Source organism: Cyprinus carpio, chromosome B18 (assembly GCF_018340385.1).
Source record: "Cyprinus carpio isolate SPL01 chromosome B18, ASM1834038v1, whole genome shotgun sequence".
NCBI lineage: Eukaryota > Metazoa > Chordata > Actinopteri > Cypriniformes > Cyprinidae > Cyprinus > Cyprinus carpio.
The window spans coordinates 11,419,143-11,439,785 of record NC_056614.1 but is presented as its reverse complement, the minus strand read 5'-3'; the positions used below and the strand labels follow the sequence as shown (position 1 = coordinate 11,439,785).

The 20,643-nt window shown below is 38.5% G+C and overlaps 1 protein-coding gene across 3 annotated transcripts in view; it reads right to left on the bottom strand.

Moving 5' to 3' along the window:
* The window catches only part of kcnab1a (potassium voltage-gated channel subfamily A regulatory beta subunit 1a), a 144,490-nt gene that overhangs the window by 34,318 nt on the left and 89,529 nt on the right, over positions 1-20,643 (bottom strand). For all 3 annotated transcript variants that reach the window (XM_042743818.1, XM_042743816.1, XM_042743817.1), the window contains one exon: positions 10,010-10,047. In XM_042743818.1, coding sequence (XP_042599752.1) covers positions 10,010-10,047 — 38 coding nt within the window. The remainder of the gene's footprint in view (positions 1-10,009; positions 10,048-20,643) is intronic.

Here is a 20,643-nt window from a genome sequence, read left to right as displayed (position 1 = left end):
CTTCTAAATGCTAATGCCACACTTAGAATCAACTCCAGAACTTTTACCTGCTTAATTTATGTAGAAATAGTGAAGGAATACCCCACGCCTGTCCATGAAACAGCTTTTGAGTCATCTGTCCAATTAATTACGATCCCTTGAAAAAGGGGGGAGGTACATATTAAAGAGTTCTCATTCCTTAACCTTTCCTCCAATTTTGATGTGAATACCCTCAAGTTAAAGACCAGGTGAGCACTTTAAGCCCATATTCATTATATAACTGTAACTTGAAAATGTTTTGGTCAGCAGCTAAAATTATAAAAATTGTGCCTGTGTCCAAAAATATATGGACCCAACTGTACCTATAAATAATAAAACCAGAATTAGTCATTTGTGCTGCTCTTGGTAGATTGTGCTGGTCATTATGGAAATTATCAGTCTGTGTTCTTTAATGTGTACATTGTCAGTAAATCAACCACAGAAATTTCCCATCCCATCGGTGCTTTTATGGAAATGCGATCTAACGCTAATTTGCCCTGTTTAGTAAATCTGGCCCTTGGTGTGTATTTTGTTGTTCATGAGGCTACAAGTGAATTTCAAGCTAAATCTGCAGGGTGAGAGTGGGTTTGTATGAGTATGCGTGCATATTTGCATAAGTATGGGTGTATGTGGGGGCTTATTTGATTGTTCTCCTGCCTTCTGAGTGTCTCATGCTTTCCTTCAGGCCTAAATCACTTGATGAATCAGCATCAAGTGATTTAGGGGCATCAAGTCTTAAAGGGGACAAAAGCAAACCACTGGATAAAGGAATAAAAGTTATTATTATTATTATTATTATTATTATTATTATTATTATTATTATGCACACTAGATAGAAGACTGTGAAGTTTAAGATATTCACCTTAAATGTCATTGCATGTTAATATAACATTTAAGAATGGTAATGTAAATGGTTATGACTTTCTGTCCGCTTTTGATATTCTTAGCTTTGTGATTAAATTAAGTTCCTCCTAAAGTTTTCTTATGGAACTCCATTAAAGGAGCTCCAAACTTACTGTAAGCAAACTTTTTTTTTCTGTCAAGTTCAACAAATCTCCTAGCTCATCAATAAAGAGCTGCTCAGCCAAGTAGGTGACCCTCAGCAGAAAGTAAGAGAAGAAAGAGAGGATGAGCAATGGAAAAATGCCAAATACTTTCACAGAAGATTAAAGAAGAGGAACGTTTAATGATACAAAATGTATTGCATTTTTAATAAATACATACAAAGTTCTGGCATGAAACTCTAGATGGCGCAGTCTGCTAGATCTAACTCAATATGACATAATGACATCATCACATGGCATAGCTGACTGATTCTCTCCTGTATCGGCAGCCAATGAGCTTGCTGCTCAACATTCCAATACTTGGCTAGTGTTTGCTGTGGCAGTAGCGACACACTTCAGAAACCCTCCACCTTCCCCAGCTCCACCTGTATAGATCTTTTAAGGGGTGATCATGTATGTTATGGGGGTTATTCATATATATTATTTGTGCAGCAGCAGTATTTCTTACATGCTCACAGCAGCATGTGGATGTATTGGCTGTAGCAAGTCTCGGTGCTCGTTATACGTGATTGAACTAGTCTTGTCAAATGACTGTATTCATTTGGTATATTGAAATTTAGAATTTTAAATACTGTATATAAAAAAATGCATCATCAATATTATGAAGAATTATATACAAATAAACATTACATAATGAAAAAAACATTGTTCACATTGGAAAAACATTAAAAATAATAATACATGCAAAATAATAATAAAATAATTCCCCCACCCGCATCCTGTAGGCCTACTAAATATCTTAAATTGAAGTACCACCTAAATGCAAAAAAAAAAATTTTTGTGAATGGTTTCTAGACTCTGCAAGCCATATTTTAACCTGCCACAAAAAATATAATGGGCCTCATTTGTGAAACATTCATAAATATAGGAGTAAATTCAGAGTAATTTGCGTGTAAAATGGACCTTCCCGAAAACTCTCCTCCGGATTCACAAACACTTCGTAAACTTCCGATTTGATAGTTAAACATGCGTATCATAAACAATTACAATAATCCATAAATATGAATCACAAACACACTCATAAACAACTAGCCCAATACCCCCCAATTAATTACAACTATGCAAAGTGAGCATTCACAAAGACCCACCCTCCTTAGTTACTGTTGCTATCCCCAACAAACAATGCCACTCCCACACTACACATCATGTTCTCACGCAATGAAAAATACAAGGCAGAGCAAAGTGGAAATTGACAACGTGTAGACAGACAGGACAGAGCAGGTTACTTCTGATATGAAACAAGGTCTCAGGACTCTCAGCTTTCAAATTTTGTAATTTTAAAGAAATTCAAACAATAAATACTGTTCTGTGGCTCTTCAACGTGTCGTGACAGATCACTGTATTGCCTCAGTTCAAACACGTGAATGGATCATCTTTTCATATTTATGTAAAGCACAAAATGAACATAAATATACAGGTCCTTCTCAAAAAATTAGCATATTGTGAAAAAGTTCATTATTTTCCATAATGTAATGATAAAAATTAAACTTTCATATATTTTAGATTCATTGCACACCCACTGAAATATTTCAGGTCTTTTATTGTTTTAATACTGATGATTTTGGTATACAGCTCATGAAAACCCAAAATTCCTATCTCAAAAAATTAGCATATTTCATCTGACCAATAAAAGTAAAGTGTTTTTAATACAAAAAAAAGTCAACCTTCAAGTAATTATGTTCAGTTATGCACTCAATACTTGGTCAGGAATCCTTTTGCAGAAATGACTGCTTCAATGCGGCGTGGCATGGAGGCAATCAGCCTGTGGCACTGCTGAGGTGTTATGGAGGCCCAGGATGCTTCGATAGCGGCCTTAAGCTCATGCTCATCCAGAGTGTTGGGGTCTTGCGTCTCTCAACTTTCTCTTCACAATATCCCACAGATTCTCTATGGGGTTCAGGTCAGGAGAGTTGGCAGGCCAATTGAGCACATTAATACCATGGTCAGTAAACCATTTACCAGTGGTTTTTGGCACTGTGAGCAGGTGCCAGGTCGTGCTGAAAAACGAAATCTTCATCTCCATAAAGCTTTTCAGCAGATGGAAGCATGAAGTGCTCCAAAATCTCCTGATAGCTAGCTGCATTGACCCTGCCCTTGATAAAACACAGTGGACCAACACCAGCAGCTGACATGGCACCCCAGACCATCACTGACTGTGGGTACTTGACACTGGACTTCAGGCATTTTGGCATTTCCTTCTCCCCAGTCTTCCTCCAGACTCTGGCACCTTGATTTCCGAATGACATGCAAAATTTGCTTTCATCCGAAAAAAAAAAGTACTTTGGACCACTGAGCAACAGTCCAGTGCTGCTTCTCTGCAGCCCAGGTCAGGCGCTTCTGCCGCTGTTTCTGGTTCAAAAGCACACGCCTGTGCACGGTGGCTCTGGATGTTTCTACTCCAGACTCAGTCCACTGCTTCCGCAGGTCCCCCAAGGTCTGGAATCGGTCCTTTTCCACAATCTTCCTCAGGGTCCGGTCACCTCTTCTCGTTGTGCAGCGTTTTTTGCCACACTTTTTCCTTCCCACAGACTTCCCACTGAGGTGCCTTGATACAGCACTCTGGGAACTGCCTATTCGTTTGAGAAATTTCTTTCTGTGTCTTACCCTCTCGCTTGAGGGTGTCAATGATGGCCTTCTGGACAGCAGTCAGGTCGGCAGTCTTACCCATGATTGCGGTTTTGAGTAATGAACCAGGCTAGGAGTTTTTAAAAGCCTCAGGAATCTTTTGCAGGTGTTTAGAGTTAATTAGTTGATTCAGATGATTAGGTTAATAGCTCGTTTAGAGAACCTTTTCATGATATGCTAATTTTTTGAGGTAGGAATTTTGGGTTTTCATGAGCTGTATGCCAAAATCATCAGTATTAAAACAATAAAAGACCTGAAATATTTCAGTTGGTGTGCAATGAATCTAAAATATATGAAAGTTTAATTTTTATCATTACATTATGGAAAATAATGAACTTTTTCACAATATGCTAATTTTTTGAGAAGGACCTGTACATGAGAAAGTATTTTATTTCAACCGCAGAACACACCCTTTTTTAAGTTCAAATCCACCAAAGTTAATCTACTCTCCTGTCTGATTTGTGGAGAAGGTCCTCACTGCAGAACATAAGATCCAGGGAGCGTGGTTGGATCCAGATACAACTCCTCCCACCTTACATTTACTCAAACCTACCCATCTCCACCCATTGATCCCTAAACCCACCCATCTCCACCCCTAAACCTGCCTATCTCCACCTCCTAGATGTGGATCCAACCACGCCCCCTTTATCTTGTGTTCTGGAGTAAGGGGCAACTGGATTTGTGGGTAAGGCTAGAAGGGATACAGCTGTGGCTACTGGGCATGCACATTACATATTTTCCGAGCCAACAATGTGAAACCTATGAAAATGGTTTAAAAAAGCACATGGCGACATAGTTTCATCACTTTACAGTGTCGCAATGACCATCTTTTTTGCAGTAAAGGACCTGTCAGTTTAATGAGCGGGAAGAGGACATGAAGCGAAGCAAGGTTAGCTGCATTGAAAACAGATGAGCGCACATGTGCATATTAGGGGTTGCACAGACTAATCGACTAGTCGACTTCAGTGCTCTGCCATGACACTTTAAGCTTGACATCGACTAGTCGCTGGTTCTATAGAGGGCGCAACAGGATAAGAAATCTTTGAAGGACTTCCACATTTACGCTCTGTTTCCAAACAGTTAAAATTACAAATTAATGTATACGCTGAAAGCTCCACAAGACATGTGTGATTATATTACTGTATACTTGAAATTTTACGGGAGAATACACATTCTAAACAGCTTATTGTACAGGTAAGTTAATCGCTGTTCTAATCTAATGCGCTGCTGCACTGTAACACACACACATAGACTACAGACAGTAACTCGTACGTCACGCGCAGATCGCGCGCTCACAGAATCATTCAGCGCGGAAATGTACTGTCAACACTGTTCTGTGATTTCTCAATAAAATAGCTTAGAAACTGAAAAGTTAAAGCATATATTTCTTAATACCTAAATCCCACAGCGTCACTACAACTACGTAGAGAGACGCTGCCATGTAGAATTAATTCACACATGCAATTGCTCTCACTAATACATTCATATAAAAATGGAATCTTTACTGTGCTACTTTATTTACAGTATATCTGATTTAGAATGAGCAGAAATCTGTGAGAAATAAAATGACCCAAAGGCAAAAGAATGAGCTGTTATAGGAACAATAGCCATGTGGGCAGAGCTGTGTCATCTGTGCACAAGGGGTTTGTCACAGCTCCAGACTTTATTCATTAATGACGTCATCAGCGACTAGTCGAATTCGACTCGACTTTCATCACATAAAAGTCGAATTTAAAAAATCAGAAGTCATTCAACCACTGGCGCATATACAGCTCTCATTCGTGGTGAAGTTCAGGGGATTTTGTCCACAGAATGATAAGAGCACGTTTTAACATATCATTTTATTATTTCACACTCAGTATTTTAACTCATACAGTGCCGGACATGACAGGTTTTCTGGTACGCAAAACAAGTACTTTAAAGGAATTCCTTAGCTTATTGCCATTATGTAGCAGCCAACAACAGCACAGATTAACCCTCCGCACATATGTATATTTACATATGATATATTTACATATGGACTATAATATCTGTGTTCTGATTGGTCAGATCGCCTGTCAATCAAGCTCTCTGCGAACAACTGCGTGTCCAGGAACGCAGTGGAATATTCTGGTCTGTTTTCTCAGGTTTGGCTTTGGCTCTTTCTCTGTCTATCATGGCGACTACTAGCAAGCGTTTAGACAATGTGTGCATCTGTGTCGGCGTTATTTGACACCCGATGACACACACGATCTTTGCGTCATTTGTTTGGGTAAAGACAACGCACGCGATGTCTTTGAGGAGGCAATCTGCGTGCATTGCGAGCATTTTTTCAAGGAAAAAGCTCCGCTCTCGTTCGTCTCTCTTTCCGAGGAAAAAAAAGGCAGCCATCTGCTTCCCGCGGTTCAGGACCCGCCGCTGCTGAGGCACGGAGGAGAATGAGCTCGTGAGAATTTCAGGTGGATCTGTCTGAATGGTTTAAAGAGGGACTTTCCCTTTCGCGCTCATAATGGCGGCAGACGAGAGAGAGCCTCGGGAGGATGATGTTATATCTTTAACACTTTCTGATACTGAGGTTAGTGCTCTGCTGGGTTTTTACCCAGGAAAAGCAGGAGATATTTGAGGATGGTGAAGAAGCTGAGGCTGAGCCTTCTCAATTCTCCTGCCCTGCGTATGTAGAGCTGTTGGAGTTTATGGATCGCGCCTCGATGAGCGTTATCTTTCCGACCATAGCCCTCCAGCTTAGGTAAGCCTTCCATTTCTGCCTGATCTCCATACCGTCACCGTTGAGACGGTGATCGAGAAGTTCGGGGAGACGAAGGCGCACTCCGCTGCTTTCAGATCCTTCGTTCCACGAAGGTCCAGGTCTGAGCCCGAACAACATAGGGGTCCTGGCCTGTCTCGATCTGAGGATCAAAGACGGGCACAGAAGGCTAGTGTCGCGACTCGCGCTCCTCCCCCACCTGCGGACAGGGGTAAGAGGAATTGTGGGTCACAAGGAGGTAAGCAGAACCTAAGGGATGTGATCCAGACTGAGTCAGAGTGATACTGAGGTATCTACTTGTCCCCTTTAGGGATTTTTTAACTTCTGCTTTTATCCTCACCTTCCTAATTCCCCTGTAACCACCAGCTCTCCACCTGATCGAGGTTAGGTGGAAACCTCTAACGCATAACAGTCTCCTATGCTGCACCTATAATGTTTTTGGCTGGTTCTATGTTCATAGCAACCACCTTACTGATGGTCCGGACTAAAAGGAGGCGCCCCTTGAGCGGGGCTCCAGCGCAGGAGGGTGGGAGTATAAAAATAACCCTTTCTGTATATACTTATGTGCAAATTGCTGGTGGTTATGTATCTACTAATAAACTCTGTGAGTTTCCTTTGCAGTGCTCAGTTACAGTGTTTACTAAACACTCGTCAGCACCAGCCATCCGGCTTCATGTTCCGGTATTAGGCGGCTGAGATCACAGGTTTCTGCGGGAGCCTCCTTGATCATCAGGCCTGGCACAGCACTGCAGGGAATTTCATGGATGTCCAGCCAGGTCACCCTGAGGGGTCTCCTGGCCGCTTAGGTGCTGTCGCATCCAGCGGGAAGTGAAGGTGGCAGTTACAGAAGTCTTCTTGTATATGCTGCCTCAGGTGATGCTCCCCTCGCTAGAGGTTTATAAAATTTGAGCTTGCCTCTCCTGTGCGGTTCAGCGCCTCTGCGATGCTTAGGAACCTTTAGGTACACACGCTAAGCTCTGTGTACTTTCTGAAAACCACATGGTGGTCAGTGTGCACGTGAACACTTTGCGCACTTTCTAAAAATCCACGTATATTTGTAAGTGTGCACGCAAGACTCTGCACACTTTCTGAAATCCTGTATGGTAAGGGTTACGCGCTCCGCCTCGTTCCCTTTCTAGAAATGATTAGACCTTGGTTCCTTGGGCTCCATTCAGCCAGTGTGTATTCATTTATACACTCCGAGCATCGCTTCCCTCAACATGAGGGGCTATTTGGGCGATTCTCTTGGTAGTTTAGCAGCGCTCCCCTTTTCCAAGAAGGGTCGCCTATGAGCGCGCTACTCTGGATTCAGGAGTTCTCCTCTCATATGAGACTGAGTTCACTGTTTTTCCCAGAGTGCTCCAGCATTATTTCCACAGATCGAGTTGATGACTCTCAAACATACTGTTTTGAGATGCACCATTCCATCTATGAGCTGCTCTATCAGAGTGCCACGAGACCCCTTCCTTAGAACAGTATTTGAAAATCCATGTTATGGTAAGTGTGCACGTGAAGTCTTTTCACACTTTCTGAAATCCACACTGTGGTAAGTTCGCTCGCTAGTATTCTGCATTCTTTCTAAAATCCTATATGGTGAGGACTTCGCGCGGTTGCTTCGTGCCCTCTCTTGAGTTGGTAAAAGCCCCGTTCATCTTGGGTGCCACTCCACCTATGTATCCTCGGATACCTATCTAAACAGGGTGTTGCTACTGGAGATCTGTTGAGACAGCTCCTTCAGCAAGCTTTTGCAGAAGCAAGCGGTAGCCCCTGTGTGACAGGCAAGACTTAGTATAAAATGCTAGGTTCCTAGCCATATCCCTTTAAAGGAATTTTTCCTGATTCCAAGCCTTCAGCTCTACCCCGGGCCAAGGCCCTAACAATTAAGTTGGGTATGTAGCTTAGGCCTTTGGCCGTAAGGGGTACTGTCACAGACAGCCGTCTAAACGTCCCAGGGGCAACTCCCATGGAAACGGTAGAGTGTCTCGTTCCCTACTCAGGGAACCATGGTTACATTCGTAACCTGAGGTTACATTTTTTCACCTGATTATTAACATTTTCACATGTGCTGCTGATATGATTAGTCAGTTAATGTTAGCTGGTCATTTTGTGTCAGGATAAAAATAAAGATATTTTTTATTTTTTTTTTGTGAAAAGTTTGTTTTTTGGCCAATGAAGCATTTAGCAATTATTTAAAATGCATCTAATCACTCTACAAAATAATCTAGAAAAAATGTGAATGAATGCCAAAACAGCTTAAGCAGCAAACTTTGCAAAACATAAAAAAAACTTCACTCCAAAAACTTATTGCCAAAACTTTATTATCTCATTTGAAAGTATATTACTTAATATAAAAATGCAGTAACCAGCAATATTAACTTCTCTATTGTTGTTCAGTTGTTGTCGGTGTAGTATTTGTCCCGCCCCTCCTCCACTGATTGGGCGGCTGGGTAAAAATTGACAGTGACAAGTGCTGCGTTTTATCCAAAGCTAAACAGTTTATCGACTCTCGGCATCAGTTTGCCACAAAGAACACAGAACGTTTTAAGGAGCAGGTGTACATTTCTTTAACTGACATTTTGAAAATACGAACACTTTCATGAATCCGAAAATGTACATTAGAACAGCTTTACGAAAAAAAAAAACAAAAAATTGAACTACTCAATTACCATCAAATAAACCCAGTGCCTTGGATTATCTGTGTCATTCCTTGTTCAGTGAGGTAATCAAATAAAGCTCAAATATAAGGGCTGGTGTTCAATTCACAGCCCTGTGTGATCATCTGTACAAGAGGACCTGAGAGAAGAGCAGTTTTCACAGTCTGTAGCCTCGCATTTAATACAAACGTCAACTCTACTTCATTTAACAGAAGCCTTTTAACACTTCCTTTAATCCTCTTCCTACTACTTCCACACACACTCTTACACTCCAAGAGTGTTACTCACACAAAGTGCTAAGATAAATTCTTGATTCAGATGTTGCCCTCTGACACTTCAATGCCTCAGAGAAAACAAATCCCTTACGACGGCAGAGAAACAAACTGCCCTGTCACTCTACGCTAGGAGTCCAGTCAGATCGACTCAGATGACAGGACGCTGAGTCATTCCGCTGCCGAGGGGAGGTCAAAACTCAGTGTGTGCACATATTTAGGATGGGGTGACAATTCCAACATTTCATCTCTCGACAACCAGCACAGAAAGGAAGGGGCTGTTTGACCAGAGAGACTGAGAAAATTTGAACCCTTCCATCGAGGCAGAAGGACAGCAGGCTGTTTTATATAAACTTGCATGCCCTCAGAAACAAATTAGCATCCTCGCTTGTCCTCCAGTTTGACGCGACTGTCCCTTCCACAACATCTGCGTCTGTGTGCTTGTACGTTTTACACAACTTCTAGAACAAAATGTCAGGGTCTGTTGCATCATGCACTCACACACACATGTATTTGCCATCTGCAGGCTTTTCTTGTCACTCTTGCTGTTATTTTCACTATGCTCTGATTTGAACAGTTTCATACTTTCATTGCTTCAGGTAAGTGCAGTGAAGCGGAACAATTCTCACTTACTTCATCTGAAATCTGTCCTCCAAATGTCACCCATGTGCCTGTAAATGAAAAAGAAAAAGAATGTTAAGTGTTGAATTGTGGTATTTCTTACAAAAGCACTTTGGTCTCATTTAATGACTGTTTGATTATTACTTAGAAGGCAAAAAGCAGGGGACCAGAGAAAATCTGCTCATTTGATTTTTCTGTATTGTCAGAATCATTCTCCACAAGGCTCTACTGACTTTGCAGCTAAGCAGCCAATTCTTTTTCTACCTTTAAGATTTCCATGTGTGGTGTGGCTAAACATGTATAAATTACGGGTTGCCAAATGTAAAATAATAATGCTGCAAATAATGGCCAGTTGTGCCATATTTAACTCAAAGAAGCTTTAAAAATTTATTTTCCAATGACATTCATATAAATTATGGCTTGCCACATAACACTATGGCAAAAAAACATAAAACGTAAAACAAAAATCTAAAACTCAAACAAAAATAAAAATTCTGTCATTAATTACTCACCCTCATATCATTACCACACGTCGTTCCAAACCTGTTAGACCTTCGTTCATCTTCGGAACACAAATTAAGATATTTTTGATTTATTCCGAGAGCTCTCTGACCCTCCCATAGACAGAAAGGATCCTAACATGATCAAGGCTCAGAAACGTAGCAAGGAGATTGGTAAAATAATCCATGTGACATCAGTGGTACGAGAATACTTTTTGTGTGCAAAGAAAAGAAAAATAACTTTATTCAACAATTCGTCTCCTCTGCGTAACCCTATAGTGCCATTTTGGAGAGTATCACTTACATAAACAACGTATGCTGTTCTGTGTCAGCAGCACGGATACACTGTTTACGGTGTTCACGCTTTGATCTGAATGTAAACAACGTATCCACGTACATATGTTGCATATGTTGTTTACGTATGTGATACCCTCTGAAATGGCACTATGGGTGATGCGGAGGAGACGAATTGTTGAATAAAATCTTTATTTTATTTTACCGATCTCCTTGCTACGTTTCTGAGCCTTGATCATGTAAGGATCCTTGCTCTCTATGGGAGGGTCAGAGAGCTCTCGGGAAGCATCAAAAATATCTTAATTTGTGTTCCAAAGATGAACAAAGGTCTTACAGGTTTGGAACAACATGAGGGTGAGTAATTAATGACAGAATTTTAATTTTTGAGTGAACTATCCCTTTAAACTAAAAAGATGCCATTACAACAATATCCTTTTTAATTGTTTCAATGCAATTCAAATAGCATTGTATTTTTCATTCACACAAACACTATCATGGTAACATACATGATACTGCAATCATGCAGTAAATGTTCCTTTAACAACATTTGATGTAAGATAAAACCCTAATGTACACAACTAATTAAAAAAATAAGAAAAAACGAATGAAAAACATCAAAGAAAAAAAAAATCAGATGTGAAGTGTCATGCAGAGAATTCTGGGAATGGCAATTTATGTTTTTTCACTGTAAATTATACAGCGACTTGTTCTTTTTCACTTCCAAAAACCTTAATTTTAACGTTTTACTGTAAAGTTACATCAAATGTAATAACAGTTTTGCACTGTAGTACAGAAACTTATTGTTAACCAATTAATGTTTTTACTATAGCATTTTACAGTTTTTACTATTAAAATCACAATCATTTTTTACAGTGTGTGAGTTTGCTCTAACTGTATATACCAAGATTCTGCTGCTCTCTATTTCCCAAGTGTTAAAGGTCACATGCATAATAACTGTCTCAGTCCATTTAATGTAAAACCTATCGTCTACTAAACTGTATCCACTTTTACCTTTAACATTTACAGTACATTTCATTAGATTGGAACATTTAAATTTATATTTAAGATTTATACTCAAAACCTTCAAAATATTAACTCAACCCCAAATGTATTAAAAAGCATTACATTCGAAAATGGCACAATCTCTCCTAAAGCACGATCAGGCTAATTATGTTGTCACTCCAGCTGAATTATGGATTTGCTGTTTTTAGCCGGTTACACGCTCCAGAAGTGGGAACCTACAGCGGAGAAGCTTTACCTATTTCTAACAGCTGCAGATTCCGAGAAAATACTCCAAAGAGCTGTAAATCCAGGCCAGCAGAACAGAAGTTACAAGCTCAGCCAACAGAGCTTATAAATAGCAGCTGCTGTCTGACTCAGAGATGTAATGCTGCTGTGGTTGGACTGTGGAGAAGACCCTGAATTTACGGCACATTGCTTATGAAGCGCCATGATATTGGGAAATGTTCTGTGCCTCTGAGGCTGTTACGCTATGAGTTTTAATGAGGGATGGAGATCTGTTTAGTGTGGGGAATTATCATAACTTTATTCCTGCCCACTCACTCACTGCTGTAGTGGGGTCAAGTAAAGCTGACCTATATTTATTTGCATTAAATATAGGACAGCTTGACATCAGCAACCATTTCTATTTCTAGATGGTTTAAGGAAAGCAAAGCAGTTATGTATGGCATTTTTACTCCAGTACTCCACTGGGGCAGGCATTTCTATTTCAAACCAATGTGATTTACTTTCTTCTGTTGAACACAAAATGAAATACCTTGAAAAACTGTTACTCTTTTTAACACAGTTATAAAAAGTTATACAAAAGGATGCAGAAGCACCATAAAATGATCTTATAACTATCATAATAACAGTTCAAATGGCTTGTGTGCTATATTCTGATGATATACAATAGCTTTGGGTGATGTTTACATGGTTATTTACTGCTGATATTCAATATTTTCCTCCAATGAGTTGTTTACCAATATGACTTGATCATTGAGTTAACCTTGAGAACCTGATTAGTCTGATTCATGTACAAATCTTTCAGACCAACTTTGAAATGTATCAACTGATTCACTGAAAAAAATGAAGAATGAATCTTTCATGAATGGACAAACTACTTTTTTTCCCCCGCATGTCTGCCAATTTGCATCTGTTCTTTGCACAAAGCTACAGAATGACTTGGACATATGAATCACATTTCTAATACTTTATGGTGTTTGTCTGATTATAATTTTTTTTTATGTTACATTTCGGAAGCTGACAGCCCTAGTCACTGTCATTATATTACAAGAAGTGCATATGATATTCTTAAAAAAAAAAAAAAAAACACTTTGTGTTCCACTAAAGAAACTCACACTGAGGGAGACACGAGGCAAGGTTATTTTTAAGAGGACAAGAAGAGGGGGAGAAGGCCAGTGGGTCAGTGACATGCAGGGATCGTGCTGATGGCAAGAGTGAAATTGTGAAAACAAGAGAGCAAATTAACTCTCACTAGAAGTCAGATATATGATGGGCAAAGCAAACATGTCACTTAGGGGTACGACTGACAGCACTTTGAGCAATAAGTGTCTTTCACACACAAACAAACTCGACATTTCACAAGCAGTGGCTGACAGGAGGACACATATAAACATATTTTGCATTTGCTTTTCAGAGTGCAGAAGCATTTGAATAAAATATCTCATTGTATCCAAATAGATCCTGAAATAACTGCCGGACCAGTTCAATTTCATATCCTTGACCTTGATACTCACAGCATTTATAATTGAACAGACTAGTTGAGTAGATCATCCATCTGATTGACACCACAGCTTTGGGCAGCATGTATAAGGTCAGTGTGACTGTGCAGAAACTCATTGTTAATGCCAAGCGTCCTCTTCCTCTCTCTCACTCTTCCTCTCAAGGTATATTAGTATTTTGTTCCAGCACCCTGGATGTCTCAGCTTTAAAATGTTAATAGTCTGGTGTTAACCTTCTCTGTCCGATTTTATTTCTTCGTGCAGACTGAATAATTTTGATGGGTTTTCAGATAAAGACTTTCTTGAGAGTTCCTTCAAAATGACCCTTGAAAAATGAGGTGAGAATGAAGTGAAAACAGTCCAGAGTATTGACTTCACTCATATTCAATAAAGGTGATGCCAATTTTGGTATAATATTGCAATCAAAAAAATGTCAATTGTCAGTGTACAGATGTGTGAAGCTCACAAGAAAGTCACTTTCAAACACAGAAGCTTTCTGTTGCTCAACGCGGTGAGCAACTCAAACTAAATCTGAGTGGAGAATATTTTCGCCTTCACATGAAACTCCTAATCGCATGGATTCCTGTTGAAATTAATAGATTTCACCCAAAAATATTTACAGTGCAATGACGGCATCTTTAAACTCAGAGCTCACATGAAAGATCAATATATTTTCGGTGTCATGTTAACAAATTCAAGTACTATGGTATTTATGTTTTAAACCAAAGTAAGCACACCATGGTACTACTATGGTACAGTAAATGTTTAAAAACAAGGTATAACATTGTTTTTTGTACTTTTTTAGTGAATACAAACAAACATGCATTACATTTCTGACTAAATAAATAGTTTTAGAGTATATTGATTGGTATCTGAATCAATCAGTGTCATTCAAGGGTCATTGATTGGCTGGATTTCATACTTTATGCCTGTGTATGTTGTTTCTCATCTAATTAACACAGGAACTCGGTCTGACGCCAAACACATTGAACCATATCCTGCCGTGAATCTTGAGTGAGTCTTGGGCATGACTGAGCTCCTGAATGCTACATCACATTCAAATCCCCTGCTGTTAGGCAGATCCATACACAGCTAATGTGGATTATATATGGATTACTGTTTTATACTCCATTGTAGAAACCTAATAACAGTGGCGGTCAACCTATTAGGTCCTGTCTTCTGAGGGGTCTCAATTTACCAAGCAGCATAGATAGAGAGTGTAAAGCTAAAAAAAGCTTATAATATATTTATACGGTATAATATGTTTTAAATTAATCAGATTGATAGGGGATTCCATAGCTGCTCAGGGATAATACTGTTCATTACTGCTGCAGGATCAATTTCCACATTGGAAACTGACATTTTATTGAAATTGAATTTCTGTTTTTGCGGAGCTGAATTTTTAGCAGCCATTATTTAAGTTTTCACAGTATCACTTGAGCCTTCAGAAATCATTCTAATATGCTGATATGGTTCTCAAGAAACATTTATTATTAAAATAATAATAATAAAAAATGGCTTAATAATAAAATAATAAAAAATGGTTGTACTGCACTTCAAGTCTGTTTAACCTTAGCCTGAGGGATGTGATTACAAGAGCAGCAGAATGACAAAACTTTTACGGTGATGAAATTCTGAGGTGTTTACAGAAATAAGTGTTTCTGAACCTGTGAAACTTTTTTATGAGTGACATTTTGAGGTGAGCTGGCTTTCTCCTCAGGGTGTGGGAAATGATCCAAAGGCCAATGTAAGAAAGAATCAAAAGTTTATTTTTTGTGTACACACACACAGGCACACAAATACTCATAGTGATCTTATCGCTTAGAGACAACCTTGAATTTACTTTACTTAACTGGCAGAATGTCTCAGATTCAATCAATCAGTTGATGAAAACAAGGAACAAATAACCTGGGAAAAGAAGTAAAAGAGAAACACTGAGAGAAATACGGAGAATTGGATAACTTCTTTGTTCTCATTTCTTCCCATCTCATTAGCTTTGATTGCACTACATTAGGGAATTGCTAATATCCCCAAGTCTGTTTTGTGCTCAAAAAGGCCTACTACTACTACATCTTGCATATCTAAACATAATCAATAATGCACCACGGCTGACCTGGTGTGTGTTTCCCGTAGAATGATGTAACTTGGTGCTTAAAGGAACAGTTCACTCAAAAATGTAAAATCTGTTATTATTTACTCACCCTCAAGTTGTTCCAAACTTTTATGAGTTTCTTCCTTCTGCTGAACACAAAATAAGACATTTTGAAGAATAACAGCTGAAGGTCCCCACTGACTATGTAAAAAAAAAGAAAAGTTGGCTACTGTGAATAGTTTGGTTAATAACAATCTTCAAAATATCTTCTTTTGTGCTCAACAGTAAAAAGAAACTCAGGTTAAATATGCGGGTCAGAAAATTATAACAGAATAACCCTTTTTGGGTGAACCATTCTTTTAACCACTTAAGTACCTTGCATCTTTAGGGAAATTGACTAGCTACAGTATCACAACTAAAATGGTCTCACATCTGTCATTTGAACCGCATCGTTATATGACTTTTGACAATGACATCATCCTCAGGTGCCGGAGTAATAGTTAATTAATAGATTCAATATTGCAATTAATATTAGATTTGTATAGTTCATTTTCATGAACAGCTGTTAATAAAAAAAAAAAAAAAAACAATAACATGCAGTATGTAATTAGTGTACACTTCGGCTGTAACGAACATGCATCTGAGCACTTTTTTGTTTTATTTGATATTTTTATTCATGTGGTTTCCCTATTACATCATAAATGCACAGGCAGAATCCTCAAAAATGGTGCTGATTGTTGACACTAAATTATACAGAATGCAATTTGTATATCAATTTAAATAGAATGAATACAGAATTTACCACATTTTAGCTTGTGCACTGTGCCCAAGAAAATTAGATATTGTTTACATGTCAAACAAATGAGAAACTATTCTTCCGGTATTTCCAACTACCAAATTTGCTATGCTGTTTGCGAATGTTCATAAAAATTATGGTTTAGAATCATTGAACTTACAATTGAATGTAGTTGTCTTACCATGTCTACACGTACACATTCATTCCACCAAGAATACCAAGAGACTACAGAACCTTCATTTCAATGCCAGTAAATTACATTTTCTCTTGAGAAATTATGTGAGAACTTCTTTTTGAGGGTGTATGTTTTTAATAACATGCTCTACTAGCTCGTCTGATCTGCTCTGCAGACTCATGGAGAATTGTGAGAAGCTGTCGGTGTGTTGAGGTTTTCTCCCGTTTTGCCTAATGTAGTTTGGCAGGATCCGCAGCGGGCAGCCATCTCTGAGCGAGCTCCCTGCCTAAACATTGGTGTAGCACCACCCGATTTGTGCACTTGTGGCATTATGGGAGATAGCCAGTTGGCAGCATGCTGACCTTTGCATGAGACGGCTTCCTGGGCGGCTGCTCTCAGTTTTGCTCATACAAAAATTCTCCCGGACAACTACCTCTGTCAACTCCAACTATCATATTCATCCAAAGAATCTTTTCCTGTAACATTACCTCTTCTTGCGTATGATAATTCATATGTAGTTCCACATCTACTTGCTTGAATTTGAAGCATAAACTGCTTGTGACAAACTGCTAAATAATTATTTCTCCAACTGGCAAAAGCTCTGTGAAGATACACAAGTTAAATATCTTCTAGTTACCTACACAAAATATACAAACCCAGTTGATGCTGGGTAATATATTTTAAAAAACAACAACTATCAGATCATTTAATTTACCAGTTTAGGGCAGTATTTATTTGTCACAGAAACATATAGACAGATTTATATAAGTCTATAGTCTATTGTTAATAAGGCTGCGAGGTGAGTTTCCTCCTGTGTTCTCCAAATAAACCCACACAGTTTCTCTGCTACACACTTAACCTGCCTTTTTCTATATTTAACTCATTATGTTCCTTCTCTACAAGAGTCAGATATCCTCCTCTCTTTCTCTAGTGTTTGATTGGAAAAATCGAAGATTCTTAACTTGTTGTGGAGGCAGACGTGACAGCACTATCACCTCGACCTGTCTGGTGTGCTCTGTGATAAATACAGATGTGACCTAGCATACGAGCCATCAGTTTTGACAGAGCTGTGATATGACTAACATGCACTTTATGTTCTTGAAAAATGATATTCGGACATTCTAGCACTGAAACACCTTTGCTGTTCTCAGTCAAATACAAGCTGCATGTTTTTGCTGTTCACATTCAAATTCAGGTTAAATTGAGCAATTTTGTGTTAGTCATCTAAGTTACAAAAGGGGCCCGATTTACTTGGAAATGCAATTATAAAGTGAAGAGGTTTTGCCTGAAAATCATCAGAAACAAAGAGTACAGGATGTTTTAGATCAGTGATTGGTTTGACTTCAGGATTTACATCAGACATCACAGGGTGACCCAATATAGTAATGAAATTGTTTATCATATGCAGAAGTGTTTGTTTTTTTAAAAAACAGACAAATGTATTATTCTGCTAATTTCATAAAAAATGAATGACAAGTTACATTATGAGCATGTCACTAATTTATTTACTCAACTGATGTTAAAGGGGTCATGAACTGCCTTTGTTTTTGTTTTGTTTTTTTTGTACTGTTCTCTGAGGTCCACTTATAATGTTATCAAGATTTTTACATCTATAAAAATACAAAGTTAGTAGTAATTAGCTTCAGATTGGCAGTTTTTAGACTAGCAAGAAATGTTTTTATAGCACAATGACTTTTGATTTCAAGGAATTTTGATTTCTTAGTTCATGACTCCCCTCGTAAAAAAGTAATATATTTAAAATATTTTTTTATACTAAGTATAGTTCAAATAATTCATATATGAAGTACTGTATAGTTCATATAATTAAACTTTAGTTAGCGTACTACTTGTGACAGTGCACATTTCTTAATATTAAGCCTAAAATGTGTTTTAATGTCACTTTTGATGAGGATTGTATGATCTTTGAATAATATCAGTCTTTAAATGCAAAATATGAAAAGTGTACATGAAGTATACTTGCAATAGTTCCACTTTAGCACAATCAAATATGCTTCAGTATTGGACTTCATCACTACTTCTGCACAATTAAAGTGCATTAAGTACATAATTAGTTTTTCCAATTTAGCAGATTTTGAGTATACCAGTGTAGTATACTATAAGTACAATTTCAGGAAATATTATTAAGTACATAAATATGTAAATATATTTGTAGTATACTTAGCATAAATTAAATGTATTTTAAATGCATTTAAGTATATTTAATTTTCACTAGGGCCCTTTAAAAACAGTTTTTAAAACAAAATAATTTATTTTCAATGATTTCTTGTTCACCTTTCTGCAGGACAGGTTAATTTTGAGTGTGTCTCTGATTAATTTACTGAACTGATTCGTCATGAATAAAAAATGTTTCTTTTAAATGAGTAATTTGAATCTGTTCACCAAAATATTTGTTCAGATTTGTTCACCGATTTCTTGGTGACCCTTTCTGCAAGACAGATTACATTATTGAATGCGTCGCTCATTCATTTAATCAACTGATGCCTTAGTCATCACAAACATTGTAAGTTTTCCTTTCTCTTTGGAGCGTTACAAGCTGTTCATGAATAGATAAGATCTCTAAAGTTGCAAAGACTAAAGTCTCAAACCCAAAGAGATATTCTTAATAAAAGTTTAGACTCGTCCACGCCCTCCTAAAACGGCTCATTTAAACATGCCACCACATGTCTAGATCACTGTGTGGGAAGATTTGCATAACGCCGCCCAAATGTTCACACAAAGAAAGAAAGCGTAACTTTTATTCTCACTGTTGCCGTCTGCGCCATGTTGTGGAGACACTGTTTCATTGTGAAAGCGAAAATACATTGTTTGGCCTTCCAAAAGAGGACACAACTAGAAATAAGTGGTTAAGCTGTATTTACAACACTGTTTCAGAACAGTTCAACCCAAATATTCAGATGTGTGCAGCACATTTTATGTAGGACTGTTTCCTGATCCTGGGAGAGAAGATTACAACGCCCGCTGTTCTGACTCACAGTCTGTAAATACGTTTACAAAAGATTTGCCACTGATGATTCAAACGCGAGTTTTGAGCAGTGTAGAGTAGTGCTTGTTGGTTGTTGTTTCTCCGATCACAAATGCAGACATGGTTTAATGTTTACACAGTGCGATGCAACGTGTAAAAAGACAGTATAAGTCATTATAATCAGTAATTATGTCCCCACTGGATGCAACTAATGGCTCATTTTTAATGAGTTTTATTGTTTTTGTCTTGTTGCGTGGATGTTCTGACTGGGACATGCATCACTGTATGGCAAGGGGTGTAACATTTCCGTCACACGCTTGAGGCATTCGGCCAATCACAACGCACTGGATAGCTGGCCAATCAGAGCACACCTCTCTTTTCAGAGCGATGAGCTTTGTAAAAAACGACGCGTTTCAGAAAGGCAGGGCATAGCGGAGAAACAATAATGTACAGTATGTGGAAAATGTGTTTTTTTTACCTTAAACCGCATAAACATTTCATTACACCAAATACACAAAATAATGTTCTTTTTAGCAACATCATATGACCCCTTTAAATGTGATTTTACTCCAATAAGGGGGAGGAAGGTGCATGATATGCGATGACGAATAACCCTACAGCACATTAATTATGGCACTGATTGGCTTTTACCTGCGAGCTAGTCTCAGCCTCAGACGTCACACCGATGGAGCATTGGCTGAAAGTCTGATCCATATGGCACACAAAAGTGGGAACACTTCAGGAGTTTCAAAGTCATCATCGGATTGGTTGAATTATACAGGATTTCTGGGAAACTTTAACATTCCGCCTGGAAACAAAGATGCCGTGCTGCCAAACCCCCTCACGAAAGAAGAAAGCCATCGTGTTTACAGCTGTGACGAAGAGCGCTCATCAGGATCAACTAAATGCTGGATTCTCAAAAGTATGTAAAATATTTCAAGTTTGCGGCACATAATCCTTAAAATACGTCCAAAAGTTATTGTGGCGACATTTCCACGCCCCGAACCGTGCCGCTGAACGAAACAAACTGTGATTGGTTGTTTGACATGTCGGTTAAACGGC